Source organism: Ambystoma mexicanum, chromosome 1p (assembly GCF_040938575.1).
Source record: "Ambystoma mexicanum isolate Mex_15411 chromosome 1p, UKY_AmexF1_1, whole genome shotgun sequence".
Taxonomy (NCBI): Eukaryota; Metazoa; Chordata; class Amphibia; order Caudata; family Ambystomatidae; genus Ambystoma; species Ambystoma mexicanum.
The window spans coordinates 280,756,483-280,781,085 of record NC_090921.1 but is presented as its reverse complement, the minus strand read 5'-3'; the positions used below and the strand labels follow the sequence as shown (position 1 = coordinate 280,781,085).

The 24,603-nt window shown below is 49.7% G+C and overlaps 1 protein-coding gene across 5 annotated transcripts in view; it reads left to right on the top strand.

Moving 5' to 3' along the window:
• The window catches only part of APC2 (APC regulator of WNT signaling pathway 2), a 423,162-nt gene extending 399,622 nt beyond the window's left edge, over positions 1 to 23,540 (top strand). For all 5 annotated transcript variants that reach the window (XM_069646741.1, XM_069646740.1, XM_069646734.1 and 2 more), the window contains 2 exons: positions 888 to 1,102; positions 15,002 to 23,540. In XM_069646741.1, coding sequence (XP_069502842.1) covers positions 888 to 1,102; positions 15,002 to 20,717 — 5,931 coding nt within the window. In that variant the 3' untranslated portion in view covers positions 20,718 to 23,540. The remainder of the gene's footprint in view (positions 1 to 887; positions 1,103 to 15,001) is intronic.
• The last annotated feature ends 1,063 nt before the right edge of the window (positions 23,541 to 24,603 follow it).

The following is a 24,603-nucleotide window of genomic DNA, read 5'->3' as shown; positions in this document are numbered from 1 at the left end:
TGGGAGATTGGGCTTGCGCAATAAGATTTTCTCCAGTAGGGAAAAAAAAACGATTGGCATCACAGACGAGCCCCTGGAGTGTAAATACCAATCACCCCTGCTCAAGGGGGCATACAGGGTTAGTAATGGCCCTGGGTCCTCGCCGTCGCTATGGCTTACCTAGACTCGGTCTGGCGGGCTGTTAGCGGCCCTGTATGCCCCCTTGAGCAGGGTTGATTGCTACAATTACGGCTCTGCTCTTGGGTACCTCGTGGGATCTCGGGCAGATTAATGTATCTTTCTGTGACTCGCATCTCTTATCTTCCAAAACTGATAGTGAGTAGAAAGCAGCTGCTCATCAGTATTAGGCCCTGTATTAATATTCCACTGGATCTTTCTGTTCACCCAGAAAGCACTAACTATGTCAGAGGGCCAGTGCATTCATTTTTGCCATGTCAGGTGAACTTCGTCCTACATTTTTGATGTCCCTAATTACTTGCAATAAAGACAGATTTTGTGTGTTTGCTCCATTGTGGTGGCCACAGCTGGTAACAGCCCAGTAGAATTGCCTCCCAGTAGTCCGAGCCAGCCCTGCTCCTCAGCCACTAACCCACTGACTGCCAAGGCCTCTGTTCCATCTTGTGGCCTTTTGCTGATGTTGGGAAATAAGGTTTGTAATGACCACTAACTGTGCCTGTGACATTTTAAAATCCCATTGGTGTCGGTGGCAATAGGCCTTTGTTTTCGGATGTGATGGGCCTCTGTATGTCTGCCGTCACCTGTTTCGTTTCCCGGGATATGATAATTACATGCCAATACAATAATGAAGGAATGTGTAGAAGTCAGGTGACAGTGTGCTGGATAACATTCTCCTTCACTGACGTGCTCTCCTCTTGTGCCCCCATCAGGAGTCCACACTGAAGAGTGTCCTGAGTGCTCTCTGGAACCTATCGGCTCACAGCACAGAGAACAAGGCTGCAGTGTGCGCGGTTGAGGGGGCCCTGGGCTTCCTGGTGAGCACCCTGACCTACAAGTGCCAGAGCAACTCTCTCGCCATCATTGAGAGTGGTGGGGGCATCCTGCGCAACGTGTCCAGCCTGGTGGCCACCAGAGATGATTACAGGTGAGCACTGCTGTCTACAGAACGTGGGCGCTAAGGGAGTGACATCATTGCTGACACATGGGGTAAGCACCACATACTACGGTTGAGCCCTATTGCCTCAAGCCTGCCATGGGAGTAGGTGCCTGCCCCCAGGAAGAGTGGTAAGCATTTATGTGGAAAGAAAAAAGCACAGGTGCTTCCACAGGGTTCAATGTTCTTTCATCGTCAGTCATTCTTACGCCTGCGTTTTGAACGAGTACAAAATTACGGAAAAGGTCATCAAATGTTTTTTTGGGGGCGGGGGGCTTTCCCACCCCGACCCACAAACCCGCCCTCCCCCACCTATTTTTAACTATGCCCAACCCCCTAACCCCTTATCTACCCTTTCCCACTCCACCAAAAAAATGCCAATACCCTGTTTCATAATTGTGTACTCGTTAAAAAGGCAGTCGTAAAAATGCCTGACGATGAAACAACGTTATACCGCTACAAGAAGGCGGAGTCTGGGTGGGTGCAGTCGCAGGTAAGGGCTGCTGCCTCCAGTAGAGCGTTTCTACCCTTTTTGTGCCAGACTAAGAGCAGCCTCATGCTGGGAATTCCATAGTCTGCATAGGCATGGCACGAGCAGGGGGAGTGGTCACCAGGAGGGGCGGCCCACTAAGCGTGAGACAGGTATACATAGAAGAGAGGTTTGCAACCTACTGTGGACGTATGTGATGCCCCAGAACACAGAACCACCTACAATTTGAAGGATTTACTGTGAGTGTGAAGAATGCGTGGCAGGGCTTCCAGATGATCAAAGTGAATATAGGTTTGTTACCCTGCTTTGGGATTGGATAGGCCTATTTCTAATTTGTGTAGGGTTTATATGGGGCGACGGGCTGTTGCAGCAGACAAGAAAGCACTAGTTGGGAGAGTGACATGGAGTAGACGCTCTCTGTTGAGGAATTGACGCGGGTCTACCAGTACGCTTGGAAAGTCACCATCCTTAGAAGGCCTAAACTCGGTCACTGCAAATGAGTAATGTGAGCATACATCGGCCCCTACATCACAAATGAAATGAGCATGGAGGCCTGACCACTTGTTGTGGACATGCGAGGTGAGAAACTGTTATTGAAAAATGGAGTCACATATTTGGCGGAATTCCTCATGTGGAGGTTTGTAGTGTATCCCATATGGGCTTGTTAGGGGTTCTTCCTCAACAAAAGGAATGTCCATGCAATTGAAGTTTCAGGCTCTGGGGCTGGATCTAGAGAAGCACTTACTGGCGGTGAAATGGGAGGCCGCATCAGCACACAGTATGGCTTGCTTGTTGAAATGGGCTACGGGTGGGCCTAGAAATGGCATCTTGCCTAATGCCGCCCTGAGGGTAGATTTATAACAGGAGTTGACAACTGTGACTAACAACGATCCGGAATCATCTAGACTAATGTATTGCATTAGTACAGTATATAGATAGCGCTATTGGGAGGTATATTCTGGACCTGCGATTGGTGATCTCGATGGTCATGCAGGATTTGGATCCTAATGGCCTCTTGGGGCTGGCAGTGCTCTTGCCCTTTATCCCATTGGAAAATTCCTAGAACTATGTTGAGTGCATGCTATTAATAGGTAGCAGGGCTCACTTGCTTTTAAGGTTATACAGTTATAAACATGTATGCATAATTTATAATGTGAACCATCTCACCACTTCTAATGAGCTCAATGAAAGACATCACAATACAAAGCAAACTCAATGGAATAGGTGCACATCATGAACCACTCTGGATTGGAAATGTCTGACAAGGAACGCTGATGGGGAATCTATGTAAGGGTTCTAAGGAAAAGCTGGTCTTGCTCTTAGAGTCCTAAGGGCCTCATTACGCATTGGCCAGTCCAGAAATAAAGTGCCGCTAACAACATATAGCGGGACCTTTCCGGATCGGCCAACTCCAAGTCTGCTGGTAAGGGCTCTAATCTATAGGCAGGGCTGACCTACTGGTAGATAAATGCCTGAATCATTGGCACGGTTACTAATGGTGCTGGTGATTCGGCCAACCCCATTCAGTGGAGTCCTATGGGACTTTATAGAATGGGGAGTTATCGGCGTCTCCATCACCCGTAATATACCAGTAAAACTGGGACATCGGGTGGTGGAGACGGAACTCATAATGAGCCCTTTAGAGCCAGTGCCTGGGACAATTGAATCTAAATCAAGAGCTGGAAATGCAGGACAGAGGGATTGCAAATGGCTTTAGAAAGAGAGGAGAGAAAGTGAATGTAACACGTTTAGACAGTGGAGCAATATTGCATTCTAGAATGTACACGTATGTGACGGGCAACTTACACTACACTATGAGACCAGCGCAGATGCAGGAGGTAACACTGGACACTGATAGCAATCTATTGCGAAGCAAGAGCATTCACAGCTGTCAGGAATGGAGGGGGGGGTCACAAACCCCTCCCTAACCACAGAAGCCAAATGAAAGATGACTCCTCCCACCGTGGCTGGCACGGGTTTGTGATTTGTATATAACGCGTCTCCACGTGGCACCCAATGGGGGGAAGAGGGTTAGGGAGAGGTTGTGGATGGGAAGGGGGAATTAGGGAAGCCGGAAAGGGGGTTAGGGAACTACAATGGATACAAACGGGGAAGCACAAGGGAAAAAAACCTACTAAGCACTGAAATTAAGTGCACCTGATTACCAGAAGTCTTTAACCTTGATTCTGTCTTGCATTCCTCTTGTAATACACAGCCCTTACTTCCGCGCCTGGAATGTCCCCAACTCACCCTACATGAGCTGGCAATTACTCAATATGAATGCAAAATACTACACATACCTGTATGTACAGGAAACAGCGTGGCTAGCATAACACAGATGGAACACATTAACATGATTGCCTCTGAAATGATATGAAATTAAGCACATAAACACATGAATGCATGAAATGGTGACAAAAGCACAAACAGACTGACGAATCCCCCTGTTCCACTCATGTCAGTATCACAGTTGCCCCAAACATAGTTAGGACCCCTGTTTCCTCAGAGGTATATACTACAAATCTTAAGCAAGCCCATAAATTACGAGTTTAGGTCTTGCCGGACTAGGAGGGCCGAGTAAAGACCCCCACCAGTGGCAAAATCAGCGGAAAACACAATCACAGAGTCGTTATTCCAGAGAACACTCATCTGAGGCCCGGGAGGCCTCGTTGCTGCCGGCAGTAGATAAAGTCTCAATGAGGCTGAATCATGCCTGACCGCCAAAACTTGCGTTCCAATGAATGTCCGATCGCCTGCCGTAAAGTGTGTCGGGACAATCACCAAACGCTGCACCTAAAAACACTGCCTATGCCGTGCACACCAATTACCTACAATTAGTAGCACCAGGCGAGGGAGGAGAACTTAATGGCTCCTGAGTGCAATGGTGAGAGCAACGTAGCACGTGACGTGCCATGCCCCCAAGCCTTATGAGGAATGTAGTTCCCTCGTGGTCCGGAGCCAGAAATCCGACCACAGAGGCCCCCAACAGCCCCCACCACACCACCATTCCTGCCAATAGCAGCCAGGGGAAAACAGAATGCTATCACAATACCTGGACACTGTTGCTAAGGTACATAAGACCAATATGGAACACAATTCTGTTAGAATACCTACAAACTAGAAACATTAACGTGGTGATGCATGCAAGGCGGGAAAACACACAGGGATCAACACCACGTCTGTAGAAAAGATGTTAGGCTGCAAACAGGAAGCTTGCAAGTCATGCTTCAAGCTGGAAACAGGGAGCTTTCAAGCCAGGCTGCAAGCTGGAAACAAAGAGCTTGCAAGCCAGGCTGAAAGCTGAGGATGGGGAGTTTGCTAGCCAGGCTGCAAGCTGGAAACAGAGAGTCTGCAGGCCAGGCTGCAAGTTGGAACCAGGGAGCTTAACAAGCCAGGCTATAAACTGGAAACAGGGAGCTTGCAAGTCAAGCTTCAGGCTGGAAATGGGAAGCTTGCAAGACAGACTGAGAGCTTGCCAGCTGGAAACAGAGAGCTTGTAAGCCAGGCTGAAAGCTGAAGATGGGGAGTTTGTAAGACAGGCACCAAGCTGGAAACCAAGAACCTGCAAGCCAGGCTGCAAGCTGAAGATGGGAAGTTTGCAAGACAGGGTCCAAGCGGGAAACAGGGAGCTTGCAAGAGAGGCTGCAAGCAAGAAACAGGGAGCTTGTAAGTAATCAGTCAAGCTGCAAACAAAGAGCTTGCTAGCCATGCTGCGAGCTGGAAACAGGGAGCTTGCAAAACAGGCTGCAAGCTGAAAACAGGGAGCTTGCAAGGCAGGCTGCAAGCCAGAAACATACAGGTGCAGGTCATGTGTCAATCTGGAAATGGAGAGCTTACAAATTAGGCTACAACCTGGAAACAGGAAGCTTGCCAGCTAGGATGCAAGATGGAAACGGGGAGCTTGTAAAACAGGCGTCAAGCTGAAAACACGGAGCTTGCATGTTAGGTTGTATGCTGGAAAAGGGGAGCTTGCAAGCCAGGCTTCAAGCTGGATGCAGAGAAAGTGTGAGCCAGGCATCAGACTGGAAACAGAGATTGTAAACAAAGCTTCCAACTGAAAATGAGTGCATCTCCTCTACTAAATGAACAAATTGGCTGTTTGCAACTTTATTTATTTCATTTAGGCACGAGTGGGGAAGTGAGCGAGAAAGTGAGCCACAGTTTGGCGAGCTCGGTGATACCCCGCTTACATTGTCTTGGTAGTGGTTTTCTCTCTTGGTTTCACTTGGCATCTAATCTGCAATCGAACTCCTTACTGCACATATCTGTTCCCTGGTTCTCCCCTCTCCCTCTTCCTCTTGTGTCAGGGGGATGAACCTTATGTCTGTGACCTCTGCCACATCACCTACCATGGGTCGGCAAACTCGAGGATTCCTCTGTTAGCAAAACGGCAGGCTCAGTGAATCTTAAGTGCAACGATTACCCAGCCAAAACCACAACACCCGGTGCATAAAGCGTGCCTGCCCTCAACGAATGTTGCAAGTTCCTAAAATCACATCCGGCCTCATAAATGACCACCTATTTCCCCATGTGCAATAAGGCCAAGACTGACATTGTGTCATCGACCAGGGCACTAACCGAGGACCTGATTGCGGAACTCTCGGTAGCTTTACAGTGCCTGGGTTCAATGACTGTTGAAAAGGTGGCCATAGCCATCACTAGTGAGCCGCATGTTTGGGATGAACTATCTACATCCACTGTGGGATCCAACCCAGCTGCACCACCGTGTGGGTTGGCACTGCTTTCGTTCCCCAAGCCGGTCCGCCTGCACGCTCAGACCCCCTACCGGAGGAAGTGTCATCCGGTGTATGCCCCAGGGTGGACTTTGTGTGCTTGGCACCCTACACACAGTAAGCGTTCCCCCTAAGTATCTAAAGTCTACGGTGGACTCCTCTTCCACCTTTTTGAGTCCGAGGTCACATTCCATCTGTCCCCCCAGCCATCGACTCAACGTGGGAACACCCCGCTATCTCCGGATTCTGTTTGTGACCTTGTTGAACTACACCCGGTCTCTGTACGCAGAGAAAACGGCATTTCCGCTCCAGTCTTGAACCGCTCCTTTGACCGTACGAGTCCTGCCGACGATAGCAACCGCTCAGCCACACTGTTCTACGCTCTGGAGTCCCTGCTCTCTGAACTATCCTGTAAATGTAATGTGACAAATGCTAAACTGGAAGCCCAGTCACTACAAATTTAAAAAAGTTTAGCTACAGTGGAGGGCTTGACCCACACTCTTACCAAGCATGAGTCAAACTAGTCTGAGCTGCAGTCACATTATTCCCGGCCTCTCCTTGCTTCTATTGACGCTACTTCCAGCTTGACGCCACCACCCTCCCTTGAGCTGCCTAAAACATCAGCACTCGATGTTGGCAAACTCCCCCAAAGTATCACTGCTATTCGGTCCGAATCCAGGACCTAATATAACTATTCAAAGAAAACGACTGCATGGGAGAACAAGCAACGCATCCATGTATGAAACTTCAGTGGACAAAAAGAAAAGAAAGGTCACGACCACCAATAGTGGGTCTTCTTGAGCGACTTTCAAACCCCTTGTGCCTCAAAACATGTCCTTCTGTGTCACTGGGAAAAGCACACCTCTGTCTAAATGTGCGGTGTTCAGAGATGTTAGTCTGGATTTATTGCCCACCGATCATAAGTCAGTCTCTCAACATCCAAAGTCCAGTCTAACCAGAGCCACTGATAGTGACACTATCACCAACACTAACACAGCTGCAATGGCCAACCAAATAACTGGGAAATTTGATTCCGCAGCCCCCTCCAAATCCACCCCAGACGATGTGTGTGCCATCAATAAAATGCTGGCCACGGTTGTGGAACAACGCCCGCTTCTCTCTGTGGGTGGCCCAACCACTGTAGCCGCAACAGCGGTCTCCCCGGTTCCTGCTAGCGGGGGGGGGCACATGCAGTGGTCAAAGTGAGTGGGAACGGTCGGGAGCGGTGTTCCAATACATTTATTTTTTTCTGTTTACCATTCCTCTACTTTTTACAACCATATTCACCATTCCATATAGAGGATTTGCCCATTCATGTCCCTGTGCAAGTGTAAAGTTGTAATAGGAGCCTTAGTTACTAGCCTTTTACACTATTACAATGGCCCGGCCGCAACACCTTGTTACATGTTGCACTATGCTTCCGCCTACGCTCTCCCCTGCCGAGACAATAGTTCCACTACTTTTTTCAGTTCACTTCTACCACTGGGCACATGAAATGGGTTCACACCCTCTCCCGGCAGGGACAAAGGAGGATGTTTACAACATGCCGCCGAGCAACTCCAAGGCTCTGCTATTTCAGTGTGTATTCGGTGAAGTTAATGGACACTTTTTTAATCGATCACGGCTACTTTACCTTTTGCATTGCATTATTCCCCTCCGTTTCCTACGAAGCGATGATATTAAGACGGGCGACCTTTGTGACCACTGCCAAAAAACTATTGATTGTGAATATGGCCCACCACCGCCTGTCTGCCCCTGCGCCCAGCTTGCCCATCGAGGTAGGCATTGGGGTAGCACAATCGTGGGAAGAATGTCATTGGACGTGGCTGACCAGATTAGCAGCCCAAAGGGGGGGGGGGTTTAGTTCTTTAGCTTTATCCGCTCTGGGTCCAGCGCAGTTCATCAGCTGGAACACTCGTGGACATGCCCACCTCTTTGAAAAGGGTGGGCTTCTGTATGAATTGGAGTGCCATTCACTAGTGGCCCTCCGGGAAACCTGGTTGATGGAACCAGTTGTGGTGGATCAGTGGCACTTTGTACACAAACCAGCTGTCATAGGCCTTCGTGGGCGGCATAAGGGAGGACTATTAATGGGTGCCTGTAACAACTTTAGATTGGTGGAAATTCAAACATGTTCCCCTAATGTTTTAAGACAATCTGTGCGGACATTGTAAATTGACGATGGAAACATCAAAGCATCTGATCACTAAATGTTTGGCTTTAAATTCACATCGATCTTTATATCTCAGCAAATTTGCCCCTCTAAATGGAAACATGGAAGATCGGTGGTTCATGTTCCTTCCTGGAAACAATGTAAAATTGACTTGTGCTGTGGTTGATTTTATGGATAGGATTCTCACTTTAACCCCAACAAACCAATCTTAAATCCTTTTTTCATTTTTTTCCCCCTTCTTGGTCAGAATTCCTGTGGAGATAGGTGGCTTTGAAAGACTGGAATTTAAGTTTTTGTTTTGGTAAATTAAGAAATGTTAAATTATGTGCTCATTTGTAATAAAAGTTTGTATAAACTAAATGTTACAATTAAAAAAAACAATGTTCTAATGGTTAGGGTAAGCACCACACGGCGGACAGAAGGGAAATTGTCATTATTTTATTATTTTTTATTTTTTTTATTTACTTGATTGAATCAAATTAATGATGTTTACAAGAAGAAGAAGAGGAGAAAAAGAGAAACTTTTGAAACACAGGAAGGCGCAGGAAAATTGTCATTATTAACATCTATGACCCACCTTATAGATAGCCGCACATCTCAGTTTTGTCAGAGATGGAGGCTATCTTGAGTAATTTGAGGCTCCATCCACCTTGCATTATCTGCAGTGATTTTAATTTCCGGATCTCACCCTCTACCAGCTTCCCCGAGCTGGAGGGACCTCAGCTGTCTTCTCCTGTCAACGACAGCCTGCTTGCTTGCACTTGCGGCAGGGTCTGGAGTGGGAGACCCTCCTATACTCATATGGTTTTGTGATGATCAACAGTGCCACCCGCTCGGATGATCCTCCCAAATTCATGCGTTTTGGCCATAATTCTAGCAGCATCCTGGACTATGGTTTTCAATCCTACGGTGCAGGGCCCGTGGTCGATTTGGAGATTCATCCCCGGCTTGAGAGTGATCACTCTTGCCTAGTTATGTCTCTGAACTTTGCAGAACCTCTGCCGACTCCCGCGTCTACTGGTAACATAACAGTGAACTCTTCCATAAACCATATATCCTGGAACGAGAAGAGTTTAGCTGTGGCCTCAGTACAGTAACGTGCTGCATTGGATGGTTTCATCCACCGCTCTAACTCTGAGGTTATTGACGGGGTGGCTTTAGTTTTAGCCCCTTGGAAGTGATCCACGACTTTGGTGAAGTGATCTGCTCCTTTGTTGACCATGTTTTCAGAAAGAACTCTAGCAGGAGAAATAGACCTACCATTCTCTGACGCAACCATATGCACCATTACGATGGCATAGTGGTCACCAAGAGTATGGACCTGTGCAGGGAGCTGCGTAGTATTGGGAGCTACGTAGTATTGCGAACATGTAATTCAAGCCTCACAATCATGCACCATGTCTGAACGAAGCTAAGCACGCATATCGGAAATGGCTAAAACAACACCGATACAACCAGGAGTGTTCCCATTGGCAGGGCTTAGTGGATGCTGCTCTCTCTAAGACGGTCGTAAATAATGGGAGCTAGTAAATGGTGACCGTTATGAGCGGGATCTTTTGTATGCTCCTTAATCAGCTTGGGTTGAACATGTGGAAAAAAACTCTGGGAGGAACAATGGAAAACAAACATGTGGTGGACAAACTGAAGCCGGCCAGATGGCATTACTATTCCAACTCAGCCAACATTATGAGGATCATTACCTGCTTTAACCCTTTGCATGCCACTGGTCCAGATAGCATCTGCAGCAAAGTGGTTAAGAAGGATGCAGACACCTGGGCCGTGGCATTGGATTGTATGTTTATGCGTATTGGTGAGTGTCAACTAATTTCTTGCTCATGGAGAGACAGCATCATAGTTCCCATTTGGAAGAAGGGTGACCGATCCCTGCCATGTAACTACCGCCTCCTGGCAATGCTCAATGCAGAGGCATTGCAAGGTGGGGTGCTTAGGGGGCTATAGCCTTGGGTCTTTTGGTAGTAGCCTCAGATAGAATCTCAGGGTCTACAACCAAAAGGCTAGCTAGCTCCGAGTCCCAACAATCCCGACATTAGTGTAGCCCCAGATCTTTTCCAGACCTAGCAACACCCCTGGCTCGATGTATCCTCAAAGATCTTCACATGTATGCTCCTTGACGGCTTGCAGTCCTAGGCTAACTGCATTGCATGCCTTAATCCAACAGGCATGGTCGACCTGCCAGTGCCCCGTATATGCTGCCTTCATTAATTATATTGCCACCTTCGACACCGTAAATCGGAAAAAACTCTGGAAAAACTGCCGTCTTGGAATGTTTCAGCCAGGCTCTTGTCCATGAGAATCCAGCTCCATACGGAAACTCGGGTTAAGATCAGACTGGATCAATCTGGGTCATTCTCTACCTAGATTCCGTTGACACAGGGTCTAAAACAGGGTTGCAATCTTGCTCCCTTCTTGTTTATTTTATATCTTGTAAACATGGGACTGGCGCTGGCAAACTCCAAGTCGATTCCCCCTAAATTGGGTGATTTTTCCTCCAATGGCTTGGATACGCTGATGACATCATCCTTTTAGACCTCACCCCAGCAGGTCTGCAGGCATCATTAAACTTCCTAAAGAGTTTTTCTGACTCGCTGGACCTCACGGTCAACATTCAGAAAACAAAGGTGTTGGTTTTCGATCCACCTGGCTGCTGAAGGATCACTATCCCCTGGCACTTAGAGGGTGTTTCCCTCAAGGTGGTCAGGGTATACAGTACTTGGGGATCAACTCCGAGGAAGCCCTACAGGGTCATTCTCATGTTGCCCATGTCAAGGTCAGACGTGCCCAGGCCATTGGATCAACTGGGAGATTGGCACACATCAGGGGTCGGGGGGGGGCCTACTCAGCTGACATTCTAACCCAGCTATTGTTGGCCAAGATTAGTCCCATCCTTTTGTATGGTGCTGAATGTTAGCACTTTGGTGTCGAATCTCAAGTTACTGTCCTCAAATCAATGCTGCTAAAGAGATTATTTCGCTTGCCTAGCCGCACACCAGTACAGACCATTTGTCTCGAGGTTGAGATATTCTCCTGCAAAGCGAGACAGCAGATGTCCCTGCTGAACATCTTTTGGCGACTAGCCAATGCATTTGATGGCACATTGAACTCCATCATTTTCAAGGTAACATTGAACACATTTTCGCACACAAGGGGCAGTGTGCTACACTGTATTATGCAATCAATGCACCAATAGCTGGCAGCAGCACCATTTTTGGTTTTACCCACACTGTAATAGGGCTATGTAAAAGGTGGTTCCGTGCTCATTTTCGTGAACAGTATGTAGCGCAGCTGCTAACTAAGAACAGCAGCAGACTGTTCACCGAGTACATTTTGGCGGGAGTCAATACTCCGAAATAAATTGAGCTCCCTCATATGCGACTATCTGAAGCTGAAAAGAAACTGTAAAAACCTTGGAGGTAAAAGGGGCGTGGGGACAAATCCCAAGGCCTCTACGGCTGTGCAGGCTATGCGGCAGTGGCGGCTTGGAATCTGTGCAGCATCTGATGACTCGACAAAGGGCTTACGGGCAGTGGCCAGACTTGCCGAAGGCCTAGATCACTCTTTCACCGGAGGCACTGTGGGAACTCGTAATGGGGGGGGGTCATGAGTCCTGCATTATATTCTTTACCATTCTATGGAAAAAGGTTGTTCTCCACTTGGTGACCCATGACTAGTAGGCTGGAATACTTCTTCTTTTAATTTCACTTGTTGCCTTTCTTATGGGTTCAAAAGTTGTTGTATAACTGCTGTATAACACGGTAAGTACAAAAAATAATATATAAAATTGAAAACAGGCAAACCAAAAGTCAGAGGGTCAGGATCTGGCAGGGAACCACAAGGGTTGAGATGGAATGGCAGAGCTGCAACACTGAGCTCTGAGTCAGTAGACTTATAAAGGCAGACCTGCAGTTGACATCAATTCAGGTGAAAGCCGTGTTAAGGGAAGGCCAGACTGCAAAGATCCAAGTAGATTGTGGACTGGAGTGGCAAGATGACAGGATTGCGACAAGGCTGGTAGATAAGCTTACCAGAAACGTGTGCATGTATATACCTGCATCTTGTAGAGTTGCCGCTGGTCTGAAAAGCCCAAACCAATGAAAGCTTGTTGGTCTCCTGGTTTATGGCAGCAGAACCCTCACACGACTTGAAGCTACGCTCAGCCAGTTATGTCTCCTCTGCCGCTCCACGCAAAGCAGTGGAGCACATTTGTAAAGGTCACATGACTAATCAGTGCATTTGTCTTCATACAGCATTACAATAAATGCTTCCATGTAACAAAGCATTTACCCTCCAAATTAGAATGGTGATGATGTGCACACTGGGTGTACTGAGCACACAAATACTGAGCGGCTAGAATGTGAGCTAAGTGTTCACCACATGCATTATGACTCTCACCACTGACTATGTGGGCTGGTGCTGATAAGAGTTGTCGTCCAAAGCATTTGGAGAACACAAGGTCACAGAGGCCTGCCTAGGCAGTAAGCAGCTACAGTCGACATAAGCGTAACTGACTTCCTGCTTCCGGGTCAAAAGCTTGGAAAGGTCCAATGGCCTCATTTCACTCAAAGACATGACGAAGCACAGCTGGTCTGTGGTCTCTCAAGAATTCCACACTACCACGCCCTCCTTCCACATATCAATAGGATTTTAAATGGTTAATGAGTCTTAGAGTGGATCAAAGAAAAACACAGATAAAGTAATTCACATCTACAAAATACTGGCAAATGCAGAGTTTTTGAATTGGGGGTCCAGGTTCACCATTTCGGGTTTGGGGGGAAAACTCCCATATGATAGGTTATTTATAAAATGCTTAATACACAGAGGTTTCTAAGCCCGTACCCGGGGATTGAACCTGTGTTGCTCCCTGTCGTCTTGCTTCCAAGGCGAGCACGTTGCCCCTGAGCTACCCTCCCTCCCATATATGATACGTTGGGCAACAAAGGACCAGTGCAGCTTATCTGCACGCATAGATTGCAGAAAGTGGGTTATATATGTCATCACTGCAGGCTCAAAAGTGTGTCTCAAAGTTAGCTTCACCTCGCCCAGGAAAATCCTAAAAAGAAGCTGCTTCTGGAAGGCAATATTTACACCCACTGAAGCAGTCCTGTTTCTGACATGCTTCAATGCTCGGGGCGCGGGGGCGAATGTTGGGGAAGGAGTCCTATGTATATAGCAAACCCCTCTGCCATTCAGGTAAGAATTCATTCCAGACCACCGCCTCCCAGACTTAGAATGAGGGTAGTGGGACTCAGGAAGGGGGGGTAGGTGCAGATGGCCTGCTTTGCCCTTCTTGGTCATCAGCCACAGCCCTGCCTCGATGTGAGGAAGAGGACAAGGATATACTTGGGAGGAAGAGGCAGTTATACTCACTGACATTTAAACCATAAGGCTGCATGGATCAACTGAATGATGCATAATGATTATCCTTGAACAGCGAGACTAGGTTCCTCGTCCTCATCTCTGCCCATCACAACCAAACATGACTCCAAAGACTAACGATTAGGATAACACAGGGTAAATAGCAGCATTCACCCGCATATTGAATAGGGTACAGTGGTAAATCAGGGTGCAAAAGAAAGGTCTAATGCTTTTACACCTTGATTTACCTCACCGCCCCATTTGTGTCGAGTAGTGACTATACAGAGGAGGTACACAGAGCGAAGATAAGATGTCTACCATGCATTCCTCCTCCACCTTGTCACATTGTTTCATTTTCAGGCAGTGAAAAAACGAATGGATTCCTAATGGAATCCTCCTCGTATTAGTACCTGCTAATGAGCAGGACAATTCAATAGGAATCCATTCGTAAACGCTGCCTGCAGAGCATATTTGCAGGTAGTGTTTACCTTTCCACGAGACTGAATGGGTAATGGAAGATTAAATGTAAGTTTGCCTCACTTTTACTCTTTCTTTGTCAACTCCAGCTCAAAGACCTTTAAAATTGCATGCTGCAGACCCCACAGCACGTAAGTGTTAACATTGGTGGTCCCCTGCATGCAATTGCTGAATTATGTAAAACTAGTGTACAGGCCCGTGTACAGTGGCCAAAGTGCAGGTTGTCATTGACACAGTAGGACCTCTCTATATCCTAAGCCGAAAGCTCCCTCTAGCAGAGACAACAGGCGAAGCTACTGCATCGGACAAACGTACAGGGACAGACATACATCTGGCTTTTTATTATATTGTTAGATTAGATGAGGCTGACTGTGATCCAATGCTAGACAACTCTCCTATTAACAGCCCGTACAAGGTGTTACAGAAATGTGAGGATGTGTTGCAGAAACCCAATCAACTCATCTTTTGTGCAATGAGTGTGCCATTGCAACTCGGTCAGGTCACAGCTCGGTCAGGTCACAGCTGGGTGGCAATGGGTGTACAACCATATCTCAGTGTCCTAAATAATTCTGAATGAACTTTATTGAAAATTTGTTTTTTTGTGTGATATAACAAACAATCTTGCATGTTCTCATGTTTTACAGGCAAGTTCTCCGGGACCACAACTGCCTGCAGACGCTGCTCCAGCACCTCAAGTCGCACAGCCTGACTATTGTGAGCAACGCATGCGGCACCCTGTGGAACCTGTCTGCCCGAAACCCCAAGGATCAAGAGCTTTTGTGGGACCTCGGCGGGGTGAGCATGCTGCGCAATCTCATCCACTCCAAGCACAAGATGATCGCCATGGGTAGCGCGGCTGCCCTGCGAAACCTGCTCACCAACCGACCCCTGAAGTATAAAGATGCCACCGTCATTTCCCCTGGATCCTGCATGCCCTCGCTCTACATGAGAAAGCAGAAGGCTCTGGAGGCAGAGCTGGATGCCAAGCACCTGGCAGAGACCTTTGAGACAATGGAGAAGCAGGGCTTGAAAAGCCAAGCCCTGAAGAAGCCCCTAAGACACATGGAGAGCTTGGTGAAAGACTATGCCTCAGACTCAGGCTGCTTTGACGATGATGACATTCCTAACGTCTCCTCCGGAGTAGAGACCGGGACCTCGTCCGTGCTGTCCATGTTTCTGAACTCCTCGTTCCTCCAGGGACAGGCCTTGCCTAGAGGTGCCAGCCAGAGGAGAGGCACAGAGCCCCCAGAGAAAGATGAGAACTGCAAGCCATTGGAGCTAATGAAGCGAACCTCCTCTGAAGATGATGTCTCCATTGCAGCTGAGAAACTAGCTAGTAAACTGTCTTCCACTGTGGCCAAGATTGATAAGCTGGTGGAGGACATCTCCACGATGCACACTTCTTCAGATGACAGCTTCAGTCTGAGCTCTGAGGACCACTGCCTCGACTGGCACTATGCCTCTGATGACCTGCACGAAGCTCGGGCCCAGTCCTGCTCGCCTTGCAGGCTCTCCGACACCAGCGGCCTTGCAAAGTGTGAGGGCCTTAGCAGAGCTCACACCCTACTGCGTCTCAAAACGGCTTACACCAGCCTTTCCAATGACAGCCTGAACAGCGGGAGTACCAGTGATGGCTATTGCACCAAGGAGCACATGAAGCCCTGCACCCGGGCGCCTTTCCTGGACTACAAAGAGGAGCTGCAACAGTACCAGAAACGGCCAAGCAGGCTCGACCTAAAGCATGTCTTAGTCAGCCGACCAGAGAAGGGTGAACCGCCGTGGAGCCAAGCCAAGGAGCACCCAGCACAGGAGAAGGCAGATTTCAAAGACCTCTATGAAAAGGCCAAGAAAACAGCAGCTTTTCCAAATTCTCATAGTATTCAGGTTTCTGGAGGAAAGGAACTGCAATGGAAAACAGATCCCGCTGCTCAGCTGTCTGCAGAGACGGGCGTACAGACCATTAAACTTTCCCCAACCTATCAGCATATCCCTGTTATGGAGAGCATGGCTGGCAGTAGTTTGACCCCTGGGGTAGGGTTCCCCAGTAGTGCTTACCACCCATCCCTGGCAAGCAGGAAACAAGCTTGGCTTCCCATAGTGCCCTCCCAACTATGTGACAACCTAAGCAAAGGCCCAGAGAGACTTTCTGCCCACACACCACCGGGAATGGAACCAGAGTCTGCTAAGAAGTACTCTGTGGAGGGTACCCCCATCTGCTTCTCCAGGTGCAGCTCACTGTCCTCCATTTCCTCCGCTGACAATATTTTGGATGGGCGTGAGATGGACAGTGAGAATGAGATGGACAGCGAGTCCTCCCTAGACCTCAACGAGGTGGAAGAGGGTGAGGGTCACCATGGGAGGACCTACAGGAGGCCCGAAGAAGAAGAGCAGGGCCTTTCGGAGGGGTCTGCAGTGACACCATCGGGTTCGCATCCCATGACTATCCCATGCCCAAAGCCTGAGAAGATTTTCCTACGAGAAACATCTCCATCGAGGAATGAAGACATGACGCCTTCCAGCTCATCTGAGAACTATATCCATGAGACGCCGCTGGTCATGAGTCGCTGCAGCTCTGTCAGCTCCCTCGGTAGTTTTGAAAGTCCATCCATCGCCAGTTCCATCCAGAGTGACCCTTGCAGTGGGATGATTAGTGGCACAATAAGCCCCAGCGAACTCCCCGACAGTCCCGGGCAGACTATGCCTCCCAGTAGGAGCAAAACCCCATGCTTTGACCCCTGTGGACACCCCGAAAGGGAGACCAGCCAGTTCAATATCCAGTGGGAAAACAATGTCAAAAAGTTCATGGAGATCACAGATTTCAAGGAACGCTTCCACATTCCCCCTGACATTGATTCCATGATATACTTCACGGTGGAAAAGCCCACTGAGAATTTCTCTTGTGCATCCAGCCTGAGTGCCCTTCCACTCCACGAGCATTACATCCAAAAGGATGTGGAGCTGAAGCTTATCCCTCCCTTCCCAGAGAGGAGTCATCTGAACTTTGTGGGCCATGAAAAGAGGGAGGATGGGAGGGAGGACAGGACTGGAGACATGTTCAGAAGATCCGAGAGGCACGAGCTGTACTCGGAGGAAGACACCGATATCCTGAAAGAGTGCATCAATTCTGCAATGCCTGCCCGCCTTCAGAGAATGAAGACCTCACTGCTTGCTAGCCTGCCTAGCCAGCCCCATAATGCACAAACCAAAAGGCCCCTCCACTTACCAGTGTACATGCTGGTGCCTGCCAGTACTCAGTTGGGGGGACCGAGAACATTGAGGACCGATAAAGAACTCTTTATGGATGACTCCTCCATCACAGACTCCGCAGAAGGCACCCCAGTAAACTTCTCCAGCACAGCTTCCCTCAGCGATGAAACATTACAATACCCTATGAAAGATGAGGTTGATCCCAAGAACTACCCAAGGGCTAGATCAGACAGAAAGGACAGGGAGTCCTCAGTGGGTTGCATCCCAGATGGTGCCCAGAGACGCCAGGAGATGAGACGGCGTTGTCCTTCCCAAGAGAACATGGCTGCTCCAACAAGCATAAAGACTAGCGCTATCCCAGCAGTTAGAGTGCACAGCCTTCAAAAGCAGAGAGGGACTCCCAACGTGGCCAGTGGCTTCGGCGTGAGATCCACTAACACAAGGGATGCTAGAACGGGGCAACAAGCTCTGCCACTCAAACGTGGAGCTCACTTGGATCTAAGCATAGAAAGACACTACACAGGATCCCAACAAGAAGGTAGCCCCCAAAGAACAGAGGACATCGGCCGCAGCAACCGTGCATTTCAGTCCATATGTCACACAACACCAACTGAGGAGGCTGTTTACTGCTTCTATGAAAACGACTCTGATGATTCCAGGAAGGTGACCAGGGACTCACCCAGAAAGACCAAAGAGTCCCTCAAAGCTTCAAGAAAACAAAGTCACAATACAGGCCCAGCCAGGAAAGAAAACACCCAGGCATTTAGGCAATCTTCCCACCCTAAACACAAAATGCCAACTGTAAAGCTTCAGAACAACCTGATAGTAGATGAGACACCACCATGCTATTCACTTAGTTCTTCTACAAGCTCAAGCGATCTTGATATTGACCAATCTCGGGAAAGAACTAAACAGACCAAGATGAGCAGGAATGTGGGTCTGGCTAGAAAGCTTGAGACAGCCATCTGCAGAGCCAAGGACAGGCAAGACTCCCGCAGTTCAAAGGGACGCAACTCTGAAGATGATGCGCTGCCCAAGTATGCCCTATCTGCGCCAAAGAAGAGACGACACTCCGCCAGAAGGAGGAACGCAGATCGTAAGCAGAAGCAACAGAATAGTAGCATTTCGAACCAAAATACTGGAAAAGAGAGGCCTAGTGAGCTGGGTCCTAAGCCTGATGAAGATGGACTGTCCGACAAAGGGTCAGATCTGGACAGCGTGCAATGGCAGGCCATTCAGGAAGGTGCCAACTCCATTGTGACTTGGTTACATCAGGCGGCGGCTTCTTACTCCCGGGAACCTTCCTCTGAGTCTGAATCAATCCTGTCCTTCATGTCAGGGCTGTCGATGGGTTCAACACTGCAGCGTTCTCTAGAAAGGAAGGCGACGAGTCAGCGCAAGAAGTATGGAATATCAGCTGGAAGGAAGGACTACACAAAGAGCTTGCAAGATACCAAGAAACTGCAGGAACCCAGACACAGCAGTGAAAGGAATAACAGTGCTAACGTGCCGGCAGGCCCACAGAAACCAACATCCAATTTACCTGTGGTTTTCAGAGGGAGAACCGTTATTTATGTACCTAAAGTAGACAAAACTTCTCCCACTCCTTTGTCTACTCAGAAAAAGATAAGTGACAAGGAGAGCACCCACAACAAGGCCCCCGCTCAGATTCAGCCACGATCTCGCAGCTTGCATAGACCAGCAGCATCTGCAGATATGACTGACCTCTCCTTGCCCAAAAGAAGTTCCACCCCTCCTGCCAGAATGCCCAAGGGGCCATCTTCTGGGTCTTCAAGAAATTCCACCCCATCTCGGCAACCTCAAAAGAAGCTACCATCTCCCTCACAATCAAATAACAAACCCCTCGTAGCTCAGAGGGCAAAAACAGCATTAAGTCAGCCAGTTCCAAATTCAAAAATACAGAACAAGTCTTCATCTCCCAACAACAAGACGCAAAAGTCTCCCGTACGGATCCCTTTCATGCAAAAGCAAAGTCCCAGGGGTCTTCCTGCCAGGGCCACAACCTCAGTCAGTGCTGGGCAGGTGAACGAGACCAGGCAGGGTCTAGGCGGACCACGGTCTTTCCAGACCAACAGGCTAAACTTAGTGAGAATGTCATCAATGAGGTCCAGCAGCAGTGAGTCGGATAGATCTGGGTTCCTGAGGCAGTTGACCTTTATCAAGGAATCGTCCAACCTTCTCATGCACCATAGGTCAGATGGCTTCTCGTCGGGGACCAGGTCCCCTTTAGCTCAGAGAGGATCTCCCCGGAGGAGCGTCCAGCCTGGGCTGCCAGCAGTGTTCCTATGTTCTTCCAGGTGTGAGGAGCTTAAAGCGCAGACACCCACTGGAAACGGTCAGAAGCCTGTGGTGGCCAGAGCACTGCCACCTCAAAAAACTCCAGTGGTGGAGAGGCCACCTAGGAGGACCAGCTCAGAGAGCCCGTCCAGGCTTCCTGTTAAACCCAGCACCTCCCAACCAGAGACGTTCAAAAGATATTACTCTTCACCTCAGATCAGCATCAGCCGGAGGTCCAACAGTCCTACCTCCAATATATCCTCATGCGCCGAGTCCTTCGGGAGGAGGAGAAGTGAGGAAAGGCCTAGCCGCCTGCCGCCGCAGAAAGCGGAGGCAGGTCAGCAGCTGGCATTGAGGAAGGGGACCTGGAAGAGGATCCGCGATGAAGATATCCCACAGATCCTGAGGAGCACTCTCCCCTCCTCAGCCTTACCACTGGTGAACAGTTCTGCAGAAGATGATGCATCGCTTTCTCCAGCCGACATCCAGAGGAAGACCAGCGATGCTGTGGTGCAGACTGAGGACTTCGCTATCACCAAAACCAACTCTAGCACATCACCAACTCTGGAGAGTGCACCGCCCTCTTCCCAGAATGAAGCCAGGGGCTCCTTCCAACGACACATTGGCTCCAGCACTGTCCAAGACGGGTCGTTTTATGGTGGGGACCCAATCAAGAGCATCCCGACCATCTCCTTCTCTCACGAGGGTCCATCCAACTCTGTGGGTAACTTCCCCCCCAGCAGGCACAGCTCCCCCAGCAAAGCCATGCGGGTGACCCCTTTCAACTATACGCCCAGCCCTATCGTAGCCCAGGCAGTGAGTGAAAAAGCGGTGGAGAAACTGCACGCCGAGTGAACACGGAGAAACTGGGTGGCACCTCCAACATCCCTAAATCCTGAAGAGTTGTCGAGAGCTCCCTTTCACAGGAGTGCAGACACAGATTGCCTAATAATGTGTGAGACTAGCTACGTCGCTTCAGTTGGGTTACATCGCACTGGAAGCGTTGGAGTAAAGGACTTCACTTTCGCCGTCGGCATTGCTGCTCTTGTGGCCCGCCATACTATTCAACTGTTGGCCATAACTTTGTCTTCAAGAACAAATCCTTTTCTAACTTTGTGCCAAGTGACTTTTCAGATGTATAGATGCCAGAATGACAGCATAGACGGGCAAGGAACTCACTGTGCTGAACTGTTAGTTAAATGTAATCGTAGGAATTTTGGCCAAGTACTGCGCCACCTTTCGCTTTGTAATAGACTGCGGTAGCCATCAGCCCTGGTGGCGCCACTGCTATCTGCTTTCCTGCACTTTGAAGACAAGGGCACGCCATCTGCGTTCATAAAACACCTTTTTTCTTACTGTACAAATGGGAAGTACTGATCAAGGCCCTCAAACCACAACACTACTATAAAGTGGCCACTCTCCATCGATGTACAATTTTGGGGTCTAAGAGTGGAGAATCCTAGAAGAAGACTAAGGCCTGAGCACTTGGCGTAGTGCGCCGACCCTGCCCTTTGCTTCCGAAGGTGGGTGGTGCGCATGGACGGCCTTGTGTGCAGCAGAATACAGAATCCACTGGTTTACATCACTGCGCTCGATACATCTGGGGCGGCACAAACCAAAACAATGGGATAACTTAAACCAAGCCCCGTCCAAGCTGGCTTCGAAGCACACCATCGGTCTGCCCCGCATGAACTGCGCGAGTAGGCATGCCACATCATACCAAGGGACCGATGTTTTGGGCTACGACTCCCATGATCCCTCACCATTGACTGTGCTAGCTTGGGCAGATGGAAGTCGCAGTGTCCTCTTCTGCTGCTGTAGGATCTGACCTTCAGCAAGGCCTGGTGTTTCTCCTGCTTCAGCGCCTGATCCTCGGTCTGACATCCAGCCAGTGGGCTGGAGCTCTTCTCTATACCCATGCTCTGCAGAACAGATGTCATTTTCAGGCTTCCTTGGGGTATTGAAAACAACCGCCAAATTAAAAAAACACTCGCCAAATTCTGAGAAGGCAACAGCATTGCACAGCTGTGAGGGGTGGGAGGGTACTGGGATTGGGGGGTTGGGTGCTACTGTGGGATTCTATTTGAGATGTGAGCCTGTGCCATTCATGTCCATACATCACATACTATGGGCGTGGCCTCTGCAAAATGGGCGTCTTCTCATGGGGAGCAGCTGCACTATCGATCTCCCTAATGGTAAATACATCATTCACCTGGAGCAGGCTACACTGGGGACTCGTTCACGTGATATGTTTCACCTGCAGGCTGACTGCTCACCTGGTGGGCCAACTAATTTGAGGATATGGCCAGTACTGCACTCTGCACTGGAGGCTGGCTTCACGAGGGTCTCTTTATATGGCACTTTTCACATGGATGCTCGCTTCGCTGCCTGGCTGCTCACCTGGGTGCACAGCTATACTGGGGTCTTTTTGGAGGGACATTTTGCATCAGGGGCGGGGGGTTGTTTGGGGGGGGGTGTGCTGACGGCTTACTTAGCGGACCAACTACATGGAGGAACTGCCCAATACTGCACCATTCACTGGAGGCCATTTTGGGTTCTCTTTATTATACCGTTTTTCACTTGGCTGTCAGGCTGCCCACCTGGGTGCCGGCTGCTCGCCTGGCTGTCAGGCTGCTCGCCTGGGCGCTGTCTGCTCGCCTGGCTGTCAGGCTGCTCACCTGGGTGCCGTCTGCTCACCTGGCTCTACGGAGGCTCACCTGGGTGCTGTCTGCCCACCTGGGTGCTGTCTGCTCACCTGGCTCTACGGAGGCTCACCTGGGTGCTGTCTGCTCGCCTGGCTGTCAGGCTGCTCACCTGGTTGCCGTCTGCTCACCTGGCTGTATGGAGGCTCACCTGGGTGCCGGCTGCTTACCTGGCTGTCAGGCTGCTCACCTGGGTGCCGGCTGCTCACCTGGCTGTATGGAGGCTCACCTGGGTGCCGGCTGCTCACCTTGCTGTCAGGTTGCTCACCTGGGTGCCGGCTGCTCACCTGGCTCTACGGAGGCTCACCCGGGTGCTGTCTGCTCGCCTGGCTGTCAGGCTGCTCACCTGGGTGCCATCTGCTCACCTGGCTGTATGGAGGCTCGCCTGGGTGCCGGCTGCTTACCTGGCTGTCAGGCTGCTCACCTGGGTGCCGGCTGGTCACCTTGCTGTCAGGCTGCTCACCTGGGTGCCGGCTGCTCACCTGGGTGCCAGCTGCTCACCTGGCTGACTGGATGATCACCTGGGTGCCAGCTGCTCACCTGGCTGACTGGATGATCACCTGGGTGCCAGCTGCTCACCTGGCTGACTGGATGATCACCTGGGAACAGCTGCACTCAGGACATAGTCACACACCTGGATCCACATTCGCCTGCAAATTCGCCTAAAAACTGCTTCAAGCAAAGCCTTAATCTGAATATCCGCTGCATGTTAAGCCCCCGCTGGCACAGTGTACCTGGACGAGAAGCAAGCACTGGAGTGTAGCGCCTGGAAGAGGTGGCAGAAGGAGGCCGGAGAGCATTCAAGGGGCACATGGCCTTTCACTGGACTAGAGCCTACCATTGCTCAGCCCCTTATATTGGATGTTATGCATGAAGGGCATAATATGCAATTGAACAATCTAAGAATTGGTGGTATAATCTGATCATGATGCCCAACTCCTTTCTGTGACTGCCCTCTGCTTAACCTATGTTTAACCCACATGCTTCTCTCTGTCATATCTCTTGCCTCATTTCTCAGTCTCTCCTGCCATGATCTCCCCTTAACTCTATCCCCTCTTCGCCTCCCTTTCAGGACTTCATTTCCTCCATTCCCCCTGCCTCTATGCTTCACTGTCTCTCCTGCTACGATCTTCCCTTTCCCCATCCCTCCAAACCCTATCCTTCACTCCTACCACTGTCTCCCCTCACCCACCATCTCTCGTGCCTCTATCCTTCACTGTCTCTTCTACCACTGTCTCCCCTCATCCACCATCCCTCGTGCCTCTATCCTTCACTGTCTCTCCTACCACTGTCTCCCCTCAACCACCATCCCTCTTGCCTCTATCCTTCACCCTCTCCTACCACTGTCTCCCATTCTCACCATCCCTCTTGCCTCTATCCTTCACTCCTACCACTGTCTCCCCTCACCCACCATCCCTCGTGCCTCTATCCTTCACTGTCTCTCCTACCACTGTCTCCCCTCAACCACCATCCCTCTTGCCTCTATCCTTCACTCGCTCCTACCACTGTCTCACATTCTCACCATCCATCCTGCCTCTGTCCTTCACTCTCTCCTACCACTGTCTCCCCTTCCTAACATCCTTCCTGCCTCCTTCCTTCTCTCTCCTACCACTGTCTTCCCTTCCCACCATCCCTCTTGCCTCTATCCTTCACTCTCTCCTACCACTGTCCCCCTTCCCACCACCCCTCTTGCCTCTATCCTTCACTCTCTACTATCATTGTCTGCCCTTCTCACCATCCATCTTGCCTCTATCCTTCACTCTCTCCTGCCACTGTCTCCCTTCTCACCATCCCTCTTGCCTCTATCGTTCACTCTCTCCTACCACTGTCTCCCCTTCTCACCATCCCTCTTGCCTCTATCCTTCACTCTCTCCTACCACTGTCTCCCCTTCTCACCATCCCTCTTGCCTCTATCCTTCACTCTCTCCTACCACTGTCTCCCCTTCTCACCATCCCTCTTGCCTCTATCCTTCACTCTCTCCTACCACTGTCTCACCATCCCTCTAGCCTCTATCCTTCACTCTCTCCTACCACTGTCT